The 18,288-nt window shown below is 45.1% G+C and overlaps 1 protein-coding gene across 4 annotated transcripts in view; it reads left to right on the top strand.

Annotated features, from left to right (window-relative positions):
• Positions 1–18,288, top strand: part of ARHGAP26 (Rho GTPase activating protein 26) — a 431,922-nt gene that overhangs the window by 96,738 nt on the left and 316,896 nt on the right. The window contains exons 2-4 of one of the 4 annotated variants that reach the window (XM_003782086.1): positions 7,335–7,430; positions 8,976–9,037; positions 12,834–12,905. In XM_003782086.1, coding sequence (XP_003782134.1) covers positions 7,335–7,430; positions 8,976–9,037; positions 12,834–12,905 — 230 coding nt within the window. The other 3 variants (XM_023515652.1, XM_023515656.1, XM_023515658.1) reach the window with 3 other exon arrangements.

Here is an 18,288-nt window from a genome sequence, read left to right as displayed (position 1 = left end):
CTTAAGGCTCAGCCCAAATGCCACTCCGTATTCGTCTTCTTTTTTTTTCTCCTATAAAGCTCTTCCAGTGTTCCCTGCTGGAATAATATCCTACTTACACTTTTGTATACTGTAGGCATTTTTGCCTACTCTCTGATTGCCTTAGCACATTCTACCTTAATTTATAGTTTTGTATACCCAGATTAGGCCCTTCTAAATTGTATTCCCCTTAGGGGTATGGAATGTATTCACATGGTCTTTAGATTTGGTTACATCGATACCAGAGTCTCAAATATTTGAGTAATTAGGCAATATAGTGTAGTAGTTAAGAGTTTTTGAGTCAGAGAGAGACCAGATTTCTTTTTTCTTTTCTTTTCTTTTCTTTTTGAGACAGAATCTCAAAAAGCCTGTTACCCCAGGCTAGAGTGCCACCTGTCACCCTAGCTCACAGCAAATTCAAACTCCTGGGCTCACGTGATCCTCCTGCTCAGCCTCCTGAGTACCTGAGTAGGACTACAGGTGCCCGCCACAATGCCCTGTGAGTTTTTCTATTTCTAGTAGAGATGGGGTCTCACTGTTGTTCAGGCTGATCTCAAACTCCTGAGATCAAGCAATCCTCCTGCCTTGGCCTCCCAGAGTGCTAGGATTACAGGCCACCAGGCCTAGCCCCAGATTTCTTATACTACCGCTCATTTGCTGTGTGACCTTGGGCAGATATTTAACCTTTCAGCCTCAGTTTCCCTATCTGCAAAATGGAAGTAATAATACCTACTGGACAAGGTGCTGGTCAGGATGGAAGGATTTAAATACTTAGTAAGTATGTGCTACATAGTAACTAGCCAATAAATTAATGCATAGTATATTCATAGTTATTTTGATGTAGATTGAGGTAGGTTTGGGCCTCTTATATTATTCTTGAAGGATGTTTCCTTCTAAATAGAATTAGAAGCCTTGTCTTGGAAAGGGTAACACTTCTTTGTTCTACTTGATTTCATTTTTAAAATCAGGTCTCTGAAAATTTCATTAGCCTTAGTGCTCTGGTTGGAAAAACAAATTCTCCAGAGTTGATGCTACTATGGCCTCATTTAGGAAATACAGTTTTAGGGAAATGGCCCCGGGAAAAGCACGCACATGTAACATCAGAATGCAAATTATATAATGTGCTGTGGCTGATATAGTTGGTGGGCATATCATGTGCCTCAGTGAGTTTTCTAGCCAGATGTAAAGAAATGTGAAGGATAGTTTTGTGATGATTTATCTCCTTACCCCTTCCCCTCTGCTTGAATATACTACCTGAGAACATAGGCCCTCTGAATGTATTAGAGCAGTTTACCCATGTGGAGGCTGGGACCCCTTCCCCAGGTGCTGAGTGAGCGTCCACTGGCTGTTTCCTTTCTCAGGTGGGTGCATCCCTTGTGGGACAGGCTCTGTCCCCAGCACTGCCTTTAAAGCTGGCCCTGTCATTTCTCCTCCAGTCTTAACACATCTCCTCTTATATAGTTGATTGCCACCTAGTGGCCACAGGTAAGACCACGTGTCGCAGAAATGAGACAAATGCTATATGGTTCCTGGAATTTCGTTTGGTTCTAAGATTTGAACAGGGTCTGTTTCTTACTGCTGGTGTCATAGAGGGGTTCATGATGTGGCACGACACCTAACAAGGGAACATCACTTCCCTAAAGTAGGTTAAGGACATTGAACTAAGTTTAAAATGCCACATACAGGCTTGGGGGAAATGCCTTTCTACAAGTACCTTTTCTGATAGAATGTGTTCTCAGTTTGCCCAGATACAGGGAGAGGAGAGAGGTCTCTGGGGACCCTTCTTTAAACTCTTTTAGCTTGAGGCTTGGGGTTGTGATGGGGCTAAAAGAGGACACATGGTGTGGCCAGTGGCTGGCTTGTTTGGGGGTCATTTCTCCAGGTCCCAGGGTATCGAGGTTTTTCTTCATGCTCCTGTTGGTGGTGGCTCTTCCTCCACCTCTGTTGGAATCCTCCTCAGTAGACAACATTAGGGGAGGTGGTTACTTGTTAACTGTAGACACATTCCTATCTATACCAAGCTCCAACCAGATATATATAAGCTGGAGAGTCTCTCCTAACATACCTGCTCTTTTTTTTCACATGTCAAACATGGAGTTGGGAGACTCATCTTTTTTTTTTTTTTTTTTGAGATCCAGTATCACCCTATTGCCCTGGGTGGAGTTCCATGGCCTCATAGCTCAAGCAACCTCAGACTCTTGGGCTTGAGTGGTCCTCTTGCCTCAGCCTCCTGAGTAGCTGGGACTACAGATACCCACCACAGTGCCCAGCTATTTTTACAGACGGGATCTCACTCTTACCTAGGCTGGTCTTGAACTCCTGAGTTCAAGCAATTCACCTGCCTCGGCCTCCTAGAATGCTAGGATTACAGGTGTGAGCCACTGCGCCTGGCCAGGAGATTCACGTTTGATGAAGGCTAATGGACCAGTGGAGTCCCCAGCTTCTTCTCTTTCTTTGTTCTTTGTGCAACACCTGCTGCTAGTCAAGCAGCAATGTGCTAAGTGCTGGGGACAGAGGGCCTGGTCCTTATGGAACTTACCAGTGGGGCAGGGGCATTAGTTGAAGAATTACCTTAACAAATATAAAATTGCTCTTAAGAAAAGGTGCATAGTACACAGGGAGTGAAAAATAGGGTTGGCTTTGGTCTGGGTAGAGAAGACTTTCTGGAGGAAGGAACTTTTGACCTGACACCTGCAGGCAGAGTAGTCACATGAAGGCAGGGAGGAGTAGGGTCTGCTCCAGGAGCTGGCAAGCTAGAGCAGCTAGAGCCTAGAGAGGGAGCTGGGAGGTCAAACCTTACAGGGCCTCTCAGGCCTTGGGAGGAACTTTGGTCTTTGTTCTGGGAAGCCATCGCAAGGCTCACTGCTGGGATTCACATGATTGGGTAAAGAATCGACTAGAGGGACAAAAGTGGGTGTGGAGAGAGGATGCATTTGTGGTTATCCAGGCAGATGGGGTGTTTGGCTTAGGAGTTGCTGATGGTGAGGAGGCACGGGCAGAATTCAGAGATGCTTAGGCGGCAGAGTGGACAGACTTGGGAATGGACACAGCCCATGAAGGAGCCTGCCACGTGTGAAGGCTGACACACGGTGTTGACTTGTGTGGTGGGTAAATGGTGGTGCCCATCATTGTGCTGGGCCCTTTCCTGCCCCTCTCAGGAGAGGGTAGGAGAGCAGAGAGAGTTTGGCTTCGAGTGTGTTGAGTTTTACCTGGGGATGGGGGTGTGGACTAAACCTGCAGTCTCTCAGGGCCTGGTATCCACCTCTGGTCTTCCAGTCATGGGTCCTCTCTGGGGATGGTAGGACATTCCACCCATAAGCTAGCTTACCTTGTTCTGCCTCCCTCCCCAGCCCCCCAGATCAGCACGGCAGGTTCTGAGAGGCACTGTGTCCAGCCCTGCCGTAGGCACTCTTTGTGCATTATGATACGAAGCCATTATTGATTAATTCTAGAATCATTCCACATCCAAGGTGGTGAAGCACAGAGAGTAAGTGTAGTTGGCATCCAGAGAAGGGAGAGATTAGTCAAACCTGGGACTTTGTGTTTTCTTTCGCTTTAAGAAGCCCATTGCAAGTTCTTACCTCAGCAATAGTCTTTATTATCTGTAATCAATTTCTAAGTCCAGAAAGGCTGATGTAGCAAACATTTTTAAGGGTAGTTAATGTACAGTTTTGGTAACTGTGGAGGTCACAAAGGCAACAGATATACTGAAAAGAAATGTAGTCGTAAGGCTATGTTGAGTCCTTCAATATGTGGTGTACACACGTGTGCATGTTTGTCTATGTACATGTGTGTTAAATTTTCCCTAAGGAGAAAAAGGAAATGATTTGTGGTATTAGTGGTCAATTTGTTTAAAATGAAGGTAGGTTCTAATTAAAAAAAAATTATGATAAACCTTTTGTTTCAGTGAAAGGAGGATCATAACTTAGATTAGAGTCTCTTAAACCCCATACACATTAGTATCTGCTTGGGTAGAGCATGGCATCTCCAAGAAGAAAGGGCTCTTTCCCCTGGCCCTGGATGGGCAGATGGCTTTGGGAGTATCTCTCCAGGCCCAGGCTTCTGGCTGTTTCCATATCCTTTACCCTTCTGGCCTACCTGTTCTGGAAAGCGGATACTTGGCCTCCCCAGGTGCTGGCAGTTCCGACTTCGCTCCACACTGGCCAGCATTCTGCTTTTCTAGCAACAGATGTTTCTGCAAAGTAAATATTATTGACTCTGCTTGGCTCCTTGCTGTATCTTGCACTGCCTGTGCACGCACCAGCGGGGTTATATGAGCAGGGTGCCACGAAGCTTGGCACAGCACCAGGACCAGCCTCTCCTCTTTTCCTTCTTGTCTTACTGGAATGTACATGTGAGATTCCAGTGTGCATCAGAGGGAAAGCTCCTGAAATGAGTCTTTGGGGACCTGGATATCCAAGGTGATAATCTGTGTAAGACACCACTGATCCTATTGGGTTGAAAATAGGCAAGAAGCAATAGCTTTGGGGTAGAAAGTTCCCTTTCTATGTGCTTCTCATTCTTCCAAGTAACACAGAGGGGTTTGTCTTAATAGGGTGAGGCAGCACGGTCTTCCCACATGCTATAGGGATCTCAGTTCACAGCACTAGGTCAAATCACAGATCCCCTCCTTAGTGGTTTGTGCTTTTATGTTAGTCCTTTAACTTCTCTGGACTCCAAACACTGGCATTCATGCTTCCCTTTCCTGAGTCCTGTTGCTGGAGGGTTCATATGTGAGGAAAGAATAGCCCTCTTTTGCATAGAACTGAACCTCTCAATATGCAGGGTGCTTATACAGTGGGTCTCGCTGGTTTCTCCTCCCTAATACACAGGCTGATGACTTCTGTCAGGTGAGATACAGCTAGACTTCATGACTAACCCAGGGTTAGTTACATATCCCACAAGTGCTGGAGCTTGAACCCCCGAGCCCACTGGGGCTGGGGTGATCGGCCTGTAACACATAGAATACAACTGGGGAAAGGACGTTTTCCAAAACAAGTTTGAAATGCGACCCCAAAGATGGAGGAATGGATTTTGACCAAGCAAAATGGCAGGGATCCACTGTAGCTTTACTGTAAAGATTCCTCTGTTAAGCCCCCGGTGAGTTACTTTTCAGGTTCAGTCACTGGGGTTCTTCTCCATCCAGCTGTCATTATTACCTAATCTCCATGGGGGATTGGCTTCTCCCCCAGCATCACCGGGTCCATGTTGCTTCTCAGGTTTGCACGGTGCCAGGGTGTGATCAGTGCCTTCGGACAATGAATTCCGGTCCCCATCTGGCCATAAGCTAACAGGTGTGCCCTGGTTAAATGAGTCCTCCTGTGCAGACACTCCACAAAGGCCCTGTTGTGTGTTACTAGCCACTCCCTGACCCTTACTGACAGCTGCCCTGGCACGGTGGCTTCTTCGGTGTTCATGGGAGCTTTCCCAGCCTGGCTTACATTCCACCTGTTTTCCACTTTTTGAGGTGATTGTCCAGCTTGAATCTTTCTTGCTTTCTGGGGAGGCACAGGAAGGTTTTCAGGTGGGTGGAGAAGCACACCTGTTGTTGCTCTTTGTTCAGGCCTGTCTGAGTGAGTTCTGATGGGGGGAACAGAACTGAAATAAGGATGTGTACAACCTTGCCCACATTCAGTGCCCACACTGGGGCTCCTAGAGGGCTTTGTCTTCCACTCTCAAATATTATTCTCTGCCTTTTTTCTCTTGCTTCCCTATGGCCTCCTTTTCCTTCCTCCCCATAGTGTTCTGACTTTTGGATGCATCTGTTTCTTTCTTGACTTGCCAAGGAATGATTTGTGTTCTGAACGGTAGCCCCAGCCTGGGTTGGCCAGTTCTGATAGATGTCTGAGTCCTCTGCCAGCATCTTTTGACTTTTTGGCAAGGACCATTCCATGAACCAGAGAGTGACTGGAGATGGCTGGCTCCTCTGTTCTTCTCTACCTCAAGTGCCTTCCTCTTCTGGTTTGGAGCAGAGCGCTTTGTACAAGCCACTGTAGCTTGCAACCATGTCACCTACGCCTGCAGGAGGGCAGTCCCAGAGCAGGACTGAGCACGTGGCACGAGCCTGGCTTTTCCACTAGCAGCTATGGTTCACAGTCAACCCTAGGGTTTGGATTTATATACCATGCCCCTCATGTGCATTTATTCAGCACATACTGAGTAGGATGCACTGCCAGGTATGTGGGGAGGGAACAAACCAAACAAAATCAGAAGATGAAAAATGTAACTCCTAACCTCAAAGGGCAAACGTGGAAGCTGAGAAAGAGAATGACTGGGGTTATGGATCGTTTCACTCCAGTAGGTGATGTTGCTCTGTGAAGCCATAATATGCCCCTTCCCTCACCCACGTCTTATTAAAGCTAGGCCCTGCTGCCAGTTATGCCTCCTATTTTCCTCCTCGGGGAATTTGGACATAATGCCATTTCCCCTTCAATGAGGGAAACATGTATGAGGGTAATTTGAATGATTAGCCTAATCGGCAGGAAGGCTGCTCATGGAATTAAGTTAAGCACATTTGTACTGAGCAGCCAGATCTGTCAGTCCACTTAAAGGTACCTTGGTGGTTTTTATACCCTTAAAGAGGCTGAAGACTCAGGAAGGATCGTTGACTTTTATTGCTGTCTTAAGTGAAAGCTTTTTTTTTTTTAATTTGACAGAGGCCTCTGAAAGTTTTTGTTATGGGCACTATGCATGGACTGTGTTTTTACCCCAATACAGCATGTTGCTAGGTGTTCTCCTGGTGGTGTTGGATGTAGCTCCCCCTGGAATATGGTTCAGGTGGGACATTGTCACGTTGGCCTCTCTGCTTGGAAGGAGACCAGAGAGGGTTCAGAGAATGCTTGCTGGGTTCTCTTGTACCATGGAGATGAGGCAGCTCCCAGCCCTTCCTTTCAGCTTTCCACAGGCTCTGTCCCTAATGAAAGTCTGTGTTGTAGATTGGATTTGGGGGCAGTGACACTGACCATGTGGAGGACCTCCAGGCTGTGGGTATTGATGTTGGCTCTGACCTCGGGTTTCTCCCTGACCTCTTCAGACAAGTGGATTCCCATGTGTCAAATGGAGGTGACAGGACTTATGTGTCTTGAGGAGGTAGAGATGGAATTGTTAAAGCAAATATAACAAAAATATTAACTTCTAAGGCAAGTCAATTCTTTGTGCTATAAACAAGTATTTATTGTTTTGAATTTACGTTCCTTTGTGCTTTGACATGGACATAGTAACAAATCCACTTGCTGCCATGTAACCAAAAGGGTGAACAAATTAGAAAGCCAGTTTACTTTTAGTGATCCTAATTTTTGCTTTCTTTTTCTTGGTAGATTTGTCTTCAGCAAAGCGGAAGTTTGCGGATTCCTTAAATGAATTTAAATTTCAGTGTATAGGAGATGCAGAGACAGATGATGAGATGTGCATAGGTAAGTCATAACTGCACGGAAGATCACAACCTTCATTGGTGGTTATGGTTCTCAGTGTCCTCTCAGAGCCTTTTTCCTGGGGTAGGAGGTCAAGGTTAGTAAAGAAAGAAGGCCATAGTGCCAGTAGAGAAGCAGAGATACGTGAGGACCGGGGATTGGGGCCTCTCTAGTCTCCTGCACAACTTCTGGGATTGCTTCACTCAACCCTCCAGTGTGTGTGCAGGAGCAAGGCTGTCCTCTCTATCTTCCTTTCCTGTTCTTCTGGTTGGTTTTGTGGTGTTCTTTCCTCCAGTTACACTAAGAGGTTAGTACAAAACTACAAGCAGGTAGATGAAGGGAAAATCGGATCATTGGTTACAAAATGATAGTCCATAGGTTGAGATCAGAGTGCAGCCCTGTTTTGTTCAGCTGAGATCAGAGTGCAGCCCTGTTTTGTTCAGCTCTCATTTATTTGAATTACCATGTAAATTGAATTTATGTAAAATTCCAGTTTTCTAGCTTATTTGAATAATAATCCAATCTACCGGCCCCACATTCTGGCCCGGCAATAGTTGGCCCAGCTGTATTGTTGCCACTGCCTTCAGTGGCAGGAGAGGAGCTCACTGTCCAGTTCACTGTGGTCTTCTCTTTCCCCCTTTGTTTCCTTAACAAGAGTCTGAAGTGGGTTAACAGTTGTCACCATTCTGTGCTCACTCTTCATTGTCACCGGTTTCTGTCTGCCGGCAGCCCTGAGTATGGAAGATTTGCACTGTCAAGACACTTTCCTTTGCCAGGGCCTTGCCATTGCCCCGACTCTTCTTTCATAGGGCATCTTGGTTGATTCTACGTAATGAGAAAGAATTGAGAAAGTTTATTGACTTAATTAACAGGCAGTTGGGAGACAGCTAAGAGTGGTGAAAACCATCCTTGTTGTAGCCCATGGATGCTTTCCCCAACATTGCACAAGGGTCCCAGCTATACTCAGGGCTACTACACTTCATGCTTGCTGCCTTTGTGAATAATTCTGACAAGAAGCCTCCATGTCTGATCCCCATGCTGCAAGCTGCATGCAGTTAATGAGTGACTTGAAGGCTCAGGAGGAGGAACCCAGCGAGAATCTAGAGATGTGACTTCCAATGCCAGCAGCACTGTTTGTTTAGTTCTGGTGCCAAAGAAAAGGCTGGGTTCTGACGCAACCCCAGGACAAAGGTTGAGGAGGTCGAATCCTGGACAGGAAATCCTTCAATTCCTAAGCGGAACTTTACCCCTTCCAGCCTGGGGCCTGGGAGCCTGCCAGCATCTCACCAGTCCTGGGTATTCTCAAGAACTGGCAAGTCTTTTCCTTGAAGAAAACCTTCCCTAGCTAGAGTGTCAGGTGGAATTAACCTGCATTTCTGGGTCACCCTTAATGGTTAATGATTAAAAGATAAGGGGAGCCTTGGGAAGCAATTGATGTTAGGCGTCTGTATGTGCCAAGTAATTTAAATCCATAACATAACAGCTAGAGCTGGGAAGGCTTCCCAGAGCTCATTGCCTTCTACCTCATCACTCCTTTCTCTTTTCCAGCAAGGTCTTTGCAGGAGTTTGCCACTGTCCTCAGGAATCTTGAAGATGAACGGATACGGATGGTGAGTATGGCCGGGCTGCTCTTGCTCTGGGCCAGCCTGTTCACATTGAGGGCACAAGGGCTTTTTGTCAGAAGGACTGGGTTTTAGCGCAGACTCTACCACTTGAGTGCTTTGACCTCTTAGCAAGCCTCATCTTTTTAGACTTTGAAGACTTTTGTAAATGTTAAAGGATTTCTCTGGTGGATAGCTTTAGGATAATGTTGTTTTCCTCCTAAAGATTCAGTGTAAGGTCTATACATATGACCACACTGAAGGGTGGCTCTTTTGAATTATTTCACTTTTGGGGTCTTCAAATTTTGTACCAGCAGAATGGGGAAGAAGGTGCCCCCTCTGCTCCCTCCTTTCCCTACCTTACTAAATCTGTCCAAGAGCCCCTGAAGACAGGGGTCTCTTCTTCACCTTTGACTCTGAATTACCTCATGCGATGCCTGCTGTGTCATTGGCATCCAGGAGACAGTACTTGGTAAATGTAGGTAACTACGCAAAGAGAGCCCTGTGCAAATTCAGGAATCAAATGCTGATCTCCAGGTTCTCAAGAGGTATCTTATGCACTAGGATGTATTCTGATATGGTTCAGCATTAAAAGATGAGGGATTCCACATCCGCAGGAAGTTCCTTTGCATCTTCTCCCATAACCTTAAGCTATCAGGACTGAGGCTGGATTTGAAATCCCCTCCTGGCTACACACTCCTTTGCCCCTAGGAGGGCATGTCTTCAGATGGCAGTGCTCCAAAGGCCTAGGGAAGATTCCATCAGTGAGCATTTCCTTCTCTTCCCATACAACAGTTGACAATTTGAGCACTGAGTTTACCAAGATGTTTCATACCAAGTACTTCACATGCGTTTTCAGTTTCAACCCACATGGTGACTCTGTGAAGTGGTATCTGTATTATCCCCATTTTTCAGATGAAGATCCTGAAGTTTATTTACAGAGAATAAGTAACTTGTCCAGGATTGCATAGTTAGTAAGTAGTTCAGTCTGGATTCAAACCCAAGTCTGCATTATACTCTCCAAATGTGGTAATTTCTTTAAAATGCCAGAGCAATAGCCTCTCACCTGCTGCCTTGCAGAGAGACCCTGTTTTTTCTGATTGCTCATTGCTGGGAGTCTGAACCAAAATCAGGAGGGTGGTGACAGCAGCATCAGGGTTGATGGTGGGTGGGAGCAGGGGAGAGCTTGTGTGTTTGTGCACGTGCTAGTGCCTGAGAAAGGGAAATGGTTCTTTTGAGTCTGATTCTTGGCTGAGTTAGTACTTGGGGGCGGGGGGTGTGGTGAGCAAATCACTGCGAATACCCTGCAGATTGCTGTGGCCTGTGTTACGGGAACAATGACCGGATTATACTTTTCAGCTTGCCTCTGCAATTTTATTATTAATGCCAGTGAATCAAGTTCCTGCTGTCTACATCTGAGTCTCTGGCCATCATGAGCCCCTTCTCTACCTCCTTGCCTGGTGTCAGCTTCATTATCATTTCATATGAGCAAAGCTACACCTTCTTTGGGCAGCCTTCCCTGACTGCCTGGTCATTCTCTGTATGTTCTGATTCTGCATTGACCATATTGTGTCCAGACAGTTACTCTCCCTGTCTGTGTTCCGTAGTAAATATGAGTTCCTCAGGGGTAGAGTCTGGGCTTCAGTGTCCCCGTCATTAAACACAGTGTTGGAACTGAGTGGAAGTTCCATCATCATAGAATCTTAGGTCCAGCAGGCCCTTATTCTTCACTGTCTGCCATTCCTCATTTGACAGATAAGAAAACAGGTCTTATCAAGGTTGACAGCAGGTAGTAATAGGACTGGGACAGGGACTTGGGTGTCCTGATTTCCAGAGAGGCACCTGAGTGCTTTTGTATGTATTTTAAACACCTGTGTAGGACTGGATTCCAACTGGAATGAATGCCAACTGGAATAACTTGGGGAATTGAGAAAATATTGATGTCTGAGACTAAGTTCAGAGATTCTGAATTTATTGGTTTGGCATGTGGCCTGGACACTGGACTTTTTAAAAGCTTTCCAGGTGGCTTGGCATGGTGGCTCACGCCTATAATCCTAGCACTCCGGGCAGCTGAGACAGGTGGATTGCTTGAGTGCAGAAGTTCAAGACCAGCCTGAGTAAGAGTGAGACCCCATCTCTACCAAAAATAGAAAAACTAGCCAGATGTTGTGGTAGGCTCCTGTAGTCCCAGCTACTCAGGAAGCTGCAGCAAGAAGATCGCTTGAGCCCAAGAGTTTGAGGTTGTTGTGAGTTACGATGAAGCCACAGGACTCAACCCAGAGCAACTGAGTGAGAAAAGGTTCCCCATGTGATTGTAACATGGAGCCAAGCTTGAGGACCACTGATTCAGGGGCTCGACACACCCTTGTGAGCTTCAGAGATTTGCAGGGGATTTGTGGACAAGACTTAAGTGAACCAATTAAACAATATCAAGTAACAGTAAAAATCAAGCAAGTTAAATAACATCACAATGCTCCAGTGTTAAAATGCACTCTTTTGAAATGAGTGACCTCAAAATTGAGAGAAAGGTAAATGGGAATACATTTGGAGATTTGACTTTTTCTGTCCCTTCCATTGTCTGGTAGCTTCTGTACCATGTCTATCTATGGCTTTTGGCATTTACTCTGTTGGCTTCATTGCACTGGACATGCACATGACTTAGGAAAGATAATGCTTTGTTGCAAGGGGATTCCTGAAATAATTAGTTGAGCAAAGAGTGGGTAAATGAATGACTTAAGTGAAAAGATTGTAAAATATTGCACTGTCTTAGAAAGAACTGTAGAATCTTAGAACTGGAATAATTCAGCCCACTCATTCTTCAGATGACGAAATTAGAGCCCAGAGAGGTTAAATGTTTTGCCCATGGTGACACAGTTGGCAGCCAGTCAGGAAATAATCCATTTATTCATTTAGTCATTCAAAAATGTTTGAGTGCTCCTTTGTCTCAGCATTCCTTTGTGTTTGGGGATAGTGGTAAGAAGTGAGCATTTACATGACGTGTGTATGTATGCAAGTGTGTTTATATAAATGTGTGTAGCAGTGAACTGCAGCTCTTTGGCTTGCACACTTGTTCTGAAGAAAACTATGTGTGTGGGAGGAAGCATCTTAGATCGCATCGGTGGTTGGGGAGGGCCTCCCCAAAGAGATGGCCTTTAAGCAGAAAGCTTAATTACTATAAGGATTTGGGAATAGAGTGTCTGAGGGACTTATCAAAGGCAAAGAGCTGAGATGGGACGAGTATGGTGCATTGGAAGTGCATGGGGTGCTGGTGGGTTGGAGTGCAGAATTCAGGGAATCCTCTGAGATGAAGTTGAGACTGGTCAGGAGGCACAGATTTCTTGGTCTAGGTCAGTTCTGGCAGGGCAGCAGCAAATGGGGAACAGTTTTCATGCTACCACATGTCCAGAGGTGTTTTTGTTTTTAACCTAGACTCAGTATTGATCTACTTTCCGTATAACTTGTGTGAATGAACATTTACAGGATGTCACTTGAAGCTTGAAACTTAGCCCCTACTCTGTGGCCAGTTTCCTCTGTCTTCAGACAGCTGCTTACAGTTGTAGAAGTCCTCACTGTTCTTAAAGAGTCAGTATGAATCATGCACAGGAGGAAGATTATGTTTTGAACTGGTAGTTAGATGTTGATGTGACATGTTATCAGTTCAAGTATGAACAGTAGTCATGTACAATATCACTTAATCAAATTTTATACTGAGACATGAGGTGGCATCTTATGATGGAGCTGCTACAATTCTTTACTGACATTGCCTTTATGGGTTTTTTTCCCCTTCTCTGTTTTTATTCATCAGATTGAAAATGCCAGCGAGGTGCTCATCACTCCCTTGGAGAAGTTTCGAAAGGAGCAAATTGGGGCTGCCAAGGTGAGAATTTCACAAGCCATGTTCTTGGATTTTAGGACAAGAGGTCTAGAATATACATCGCTTTCTTTAGAAAACCTAAGTTGTTAGAAAAATCAAGCTCACCTTCTTCAGAAAATCTTTCTAGGCAGAGAAGCTGAGAGCCTAACCCATTAGTTCTTTGCAGGTATCTGAAGTACAGCCATCTGAATGGTCAACCCAGAGCAGCCATTTGGGCGTTTTGTTACCTGATTGCTGTGTGCTACTTCATGAATCATCCAGAGGTAGAAACTACTCCTTTGTGCTATTAGGTAGCTGTGTGCATGGACAATTGACTACATTGGACAATATGTTTGTGTTTGTCTTTTGTTGAGTTATGTTTATCGAGGAGGTCCAGGACTTACAGCCTAAACAGGGGTTACAAATCAGGCTTTGTGGGTGTGGAGACCCTTTTTAAAGGGAAGCAGCTGGTACTTAGCTTTAGCTCATTTTTCCATTTTTGCTGTGTGTGGAAATGGGCCTTTATTTTTAAATTTGCCAGATCTTTAAATTTTTCCAGAGAAACTGAAAAGCCAGTTTTATATGATATTTCCTGTTGGCAAATAGTTAAAAATATATATTTAGGTCAGATAACCACATCTGCAGGCCTGCTTCAACCCAGAAATCACTATTTGTTATCACTGACCTTGATGGATTATAGCCAAGTCTTAGCTAGTTCTCATGTGTTACTGAAAGACTGCAAAGGGAATCCTGTTCGTTTTTAAAAGGTAGATTCTTCAGTGTTCTCTTGTCTTCTGATACATCACTAGGAAACGTTGGTGGGTTTTGACCTTCAGTAGAGGGTTAGAGGCAATCTGCAGGGAAGATGTTTTCATTGGAATCAGTGAAGGCAAAAGGATTGTCAACATTTTCTTCCTGTTTTACTGGGAACTGTGAGTCAATTCATCCACAGTCCCTTGCTCCACCTGCAGGGAGTTTGGGGCAACACCACCCTCTTACTGTGGATTTTACTCACTGGCAGAGTGAGATAATCCCTGTCCCTCCAACCACCCCCCTACCCCTGCCCCCGCCATGGGCGTGAGTGCCTCTGCCTTCTGGAGATGGATCTGATTAGGGCCTGAAAAAGATGGTGTGTAGCCAGGGTCTATCAGAGGGATGGTTGGCTATGGTTTGAAGGAGGCAGCATGGCAAAGATTTTTCTCCCAGTTTTTTTTGTTTGTTTGTTTGTTTGTTTGTTTTTGCAGTTTTTGGCCAGGGTTGGGTTTGAACCCACCACCTCTGGCTTATGGGGACGGCACCCTACTTCTTTGAGCCACAGGCGCCACCCAATTTTTCTCCCAGTTTTACAGCACTTTTCTACTAATTTGCTTTACACGTTTGTGAAGAAATGGGAGCTCACTGGTTTCACATTGGAGATTAAGAAATTTATAGTTTGAAGAAAGTCTCGTTCAACTAAGATTTTGTCCCAGACTTTGAACCAGCCCTGTGATGGCTGAGAATGTGCCATAAGTGGACTGTCCCCAGTGCTGGCTCACCAGCTGGCCTTCCCTTAGCAGCCTTGGAGCCTGAGCTTTCCTGTTCCTGAACACACTAGGCAGTGGCTTCTGGGGGTTGTGAAGAGCTTTGAGGCAGAGGCGGAGCACAGCTGTTTCTGGAGTTATCTTTTTAGTAGTTTCTTCTCCTTTTGAGCCCAGGTGCCTCTCACTCTGGCTTCTTCCCTTACAGTGGTTTGGAGGGTGCTACAGTTACCTCGAGGAGAAGGAAAGTCTCAGTGGGCTCCCTGAATATACTACTAGTTATTCTTAATGACAGGAGCAGGTGATTTCCCTGGGGGGTGGGTGTAATAGACAGCAAGATGTATAAGAATAAAAGAAATTAAATAAAATAGTCACTCATCCTAGCATGTTTCCCCTCATGCATACTCTAGCCTTTCATTCATTCAATTGTTAATAATCATCAATTACTAAATACCTTTTTGTTAATCACTAATCATTAAAAAATGAGATTCGGGTGATTTCTCATCCCTCCCCTTTCTTCTTGTTTCTGGTTTATTCTCCTCTCACCCCCCCCACCCCCATAGCCATACATTTATACTACAGCCTTAGGTAACTTTATGAGAAAACAAACAACAAACCCACTAGTAGATGAGTGGTGTCAAGCATACCTAAGAGGCCACAAGTGTTCTCTAGCTGGTGTTGGTAGTGGCCAAGTAGAGGTCCTGACCTCTGTCTGTGTGATGCTAAAATTACATTCTCCTCCTCCTCCTCCACTCCGTGGGGCTGCTTTAGTTGCTATAACAACTTGTTGCAGAGTGCTCAGTGTGAAGGCTGGCAGGGAGAAAGACTTTCGGGCATTCTTGTGCTAAGGAACAGGGCTTAACCCTGGAGCTTGACATATCCATGGCCCCAAGTTTTGATTTCTGAATTTGGGGAGGTTGGATTTTCCTGCATCAGAAGTGCATCTGGAGTGCTGGACTCTGGAATGAAAGTAGAACAGGCACAAGAGAGAAGTAGTGGTTAAGATTGGGTTTGGAGGCCAGGCACGTTGGCTCGCACCTGTAATCCTGGCACCCTGGGAGGCTGAGAGGTGGAAGGATTGTTTGAGCTCAGCAATTGGAGACCAGCCTGAGCAAGAGTAAGATCCTGTCCCTACTGGAAAAAAAAAAACAAAAAAACAAAAAAAAACACATTAGGTGGGTTGTGGTGGTGTATATGTGTAGTCCCAGCTCCTTGGGAGGCAAGAGGATCTACTGAGCCTAAGAGTTTGAGGTTGAGGTGAGATATGATACCATGGCACTCTACCTAGGGCAACAGAGTGAAAAAAAAAATGGGTCTAGAGGTAGAATGCAAATCTCACTTGTGCTGTAACTTGGGGAGGTTACTGAACCTTTCCACAGTGGCGGCCGATCTGTAAGATGGGATGGCAATAGGACTTACTTCCTAGAGTCATTATGAGAAAGAGATGAGTGAACTTACAGAAAGTGCTTAACACAGTGTCTGCTATACAGCTATTTGAACATGTGAGCATGTCTGGCATGTAGTCATTTGATACTAGCTATGAACGTGTGTATTAGATGCACACATATAGTTGATTCACTGTAAAAAGAGCTGAGAGCCGGCTCCGTCCCAGCACTGCATTCTGACTGGGACGTGGTGGAGAACAAGGCAGATGTGGCTGCTGTGCTCATGGCGTGCTAGGGAGAAGGACATCAGACAAAAAGATACAAGTAAGTGTGTAATTTCACATTCTGCTAGTGCTTGGAAAGGTTACCTTTGTAGCACATGGGACATGGAAAGCAAGCGGTGACCTTAATAAGGAGGGGGGTTCAGGAGATGATCTCACCACTGCCATCATCACCATCACTGACATTTACTCATCACTTTCCACGTGACAGGCACTCTGTTAAGCACTGTATGTGGCTTATCTCATTTAATTCTAATAACCATAGGAGTAAGGGGGGTTTTGTCCTTATTTTGTTATATAATCTTTGAGCCGAAAGAGGAAGTGTGAGCAATCACCTTATCTAGTCAGTCTCAATTTATCGATGGGGGTATTGAGTCCTGGAGAGGGACGGTGATTTGGTTAGAATCAGTCCATACTGAGTAGAGAACGAATTCCAGGATCCTAACTCTGTCCTTTATCTACTTAGCCACTCTGTAGCAGGCTCTCTGGAAGGTTGAAGAGCGTCTTGTGTCTGAGTAACTCTGAGAAACCCCACCCTCCCATCTTCAGTAGTTTTTCCCACGGAGGTCTGTTGCTGTTTTCTCAGGACAGAGAACTGCTTCCCCTTCCCTGTACTTGTTTCTCTAACTTTGGCTGCCCCCTTGAATGTGGAATGTGGAGGTGAAAGTTGTTTGAAAGTCACAGAGTGCCAGTGACTCATGTTCCCTGGCCTATTCTCACCTCTGGCCAGCTGGACTGTTCCAGCACCAGGGTTCTCCTTTTTGGGGTTGCTGATAAGGTTAGTGGAAAGAGATCTATGTGGGCAGTAGTAGGATTTGGAGCTCCAGCTCCAAGTCACTGTTATCCCTAAAGACAAAGAATTACGTGAGTCAATCTCTTGCTTGAACGCTTCTCAAGTTTGACGGAATAATTAATGTCTCCTCAGGCTTTTTTTTTTTTTTTTCTTTCTACTTGCTTCTCCACATTTACTTGTTCTTGAGTGTGAGCAGTTTTTTAAGCAAAACTCAGATGTAGAAACGGATGCATGTCAGTGAAGCGGGTATGCAGTGATTACGCCCATTCTATGAGGCATATGCAAGATAAATGGCCTTCTGACCGTTGTGAGAGCACAGCAGGGCTCCAGGTGATGGCCTCTTGGCTCTGAGTGTCCTGTGCCCATGCATTTGCACTCACTTCTTCTGCTAGCTCACAGCTCCCTTACGCAGTGAGGCTTCCCTGAGCATCCTGTCTAGAGAATCCCTGGGACCACCCTTGGGTGGGTTTATTTCCTTTGTAGCATCTGCAGCAGTCTATCATTATGCTGATTATTTGCTAGTATTTATTATAGTAGCTAATTGTGTTTCTCTTTTTACTAGAACATTCCTATCATCGAGTGTAGGGACCACTTGAGTCTTGTATTTGCAGTGCCGGAAGTGGAGACTAACACAGAGTGGTTGCTCCTTGTAAAGTTGTTAAATGAATAAAGAGATGTATCTGAACTTCCTTATCTGGCCAGAAAGTTTTTTTCCTCTTCTAGGCCTTGGAGTTGTAGAAAAATATCACTTTGGACTCCACACGAGGCAAAAGCCGGAATGATGCACCCCCTTAGTAAATTTGCTGCCGTCTGTCAGCCCAGTGCCAGCTTTTGCCGAGCCCCTCGCCTGCCTACCCACTTTCCTATGGAAGGAAAGTGACCGCCTGTATCAATAGGTCTCAAGTATGGGTGGAGAAAGTGGGCTTGGGAGGCAAATTTTCCTGGGCTCAACTCCCAGCTCTGTCACTCTCTGTGACTTTTTACAAGTTAACTCCCTTTGTCCAAGTTTTCTTATCTGTCTAATGAGGGATAAAAATAGGATCTCAGTGACTCAATGACTTGGGGAAGCAAGGCTTAATATGTGTAGTATTGTAATTATTTTTCACTTTGAAGGCAATAACATAGGCTAATAAAAAGAGGGAAAAAATTACTCATCATCGTGTTCCTTTAACTCTAGTACTTTCATTTAAGTATATTCCCTTCTGATCTTTGTCCCTAGGTAGACACACTGTATGTAGGATGTGCTAAGTCTCTATAATGCTATTATCACTCTTCTCTAGAAGATGAGCAATTTATAATATGACTAGTTACATTTCTTGGATCTGTACTTTAACTATCCCAAATCCTATCCTTGCTACTGCTTTTATTTTTGTTTTGCTGATATAAACGGTACCATAGTGAACACATTTGTAAAGATAACATCTTTGTGGG

The sequence above is a fragment of the Otolemur garnettii genome, unplaced genomic scaffold, assembly GCF_000181295.1.
Source record: "Otolemur garnettii isolate 467f Iridium unplaced genomic scaffold, OtoGar3 scaffold00003, whole genome shotgun sequence".
Taxonomy (NCBI): domain Eukaryota; kingdom Metazoa; phylum Chordata; class Mammalia; order Primates; family Galagidae; genus Otolemur; species Otolemur garnettii.
This window is presented reverse-complemented; position numbering and strand designations above follow the sequence as displayed.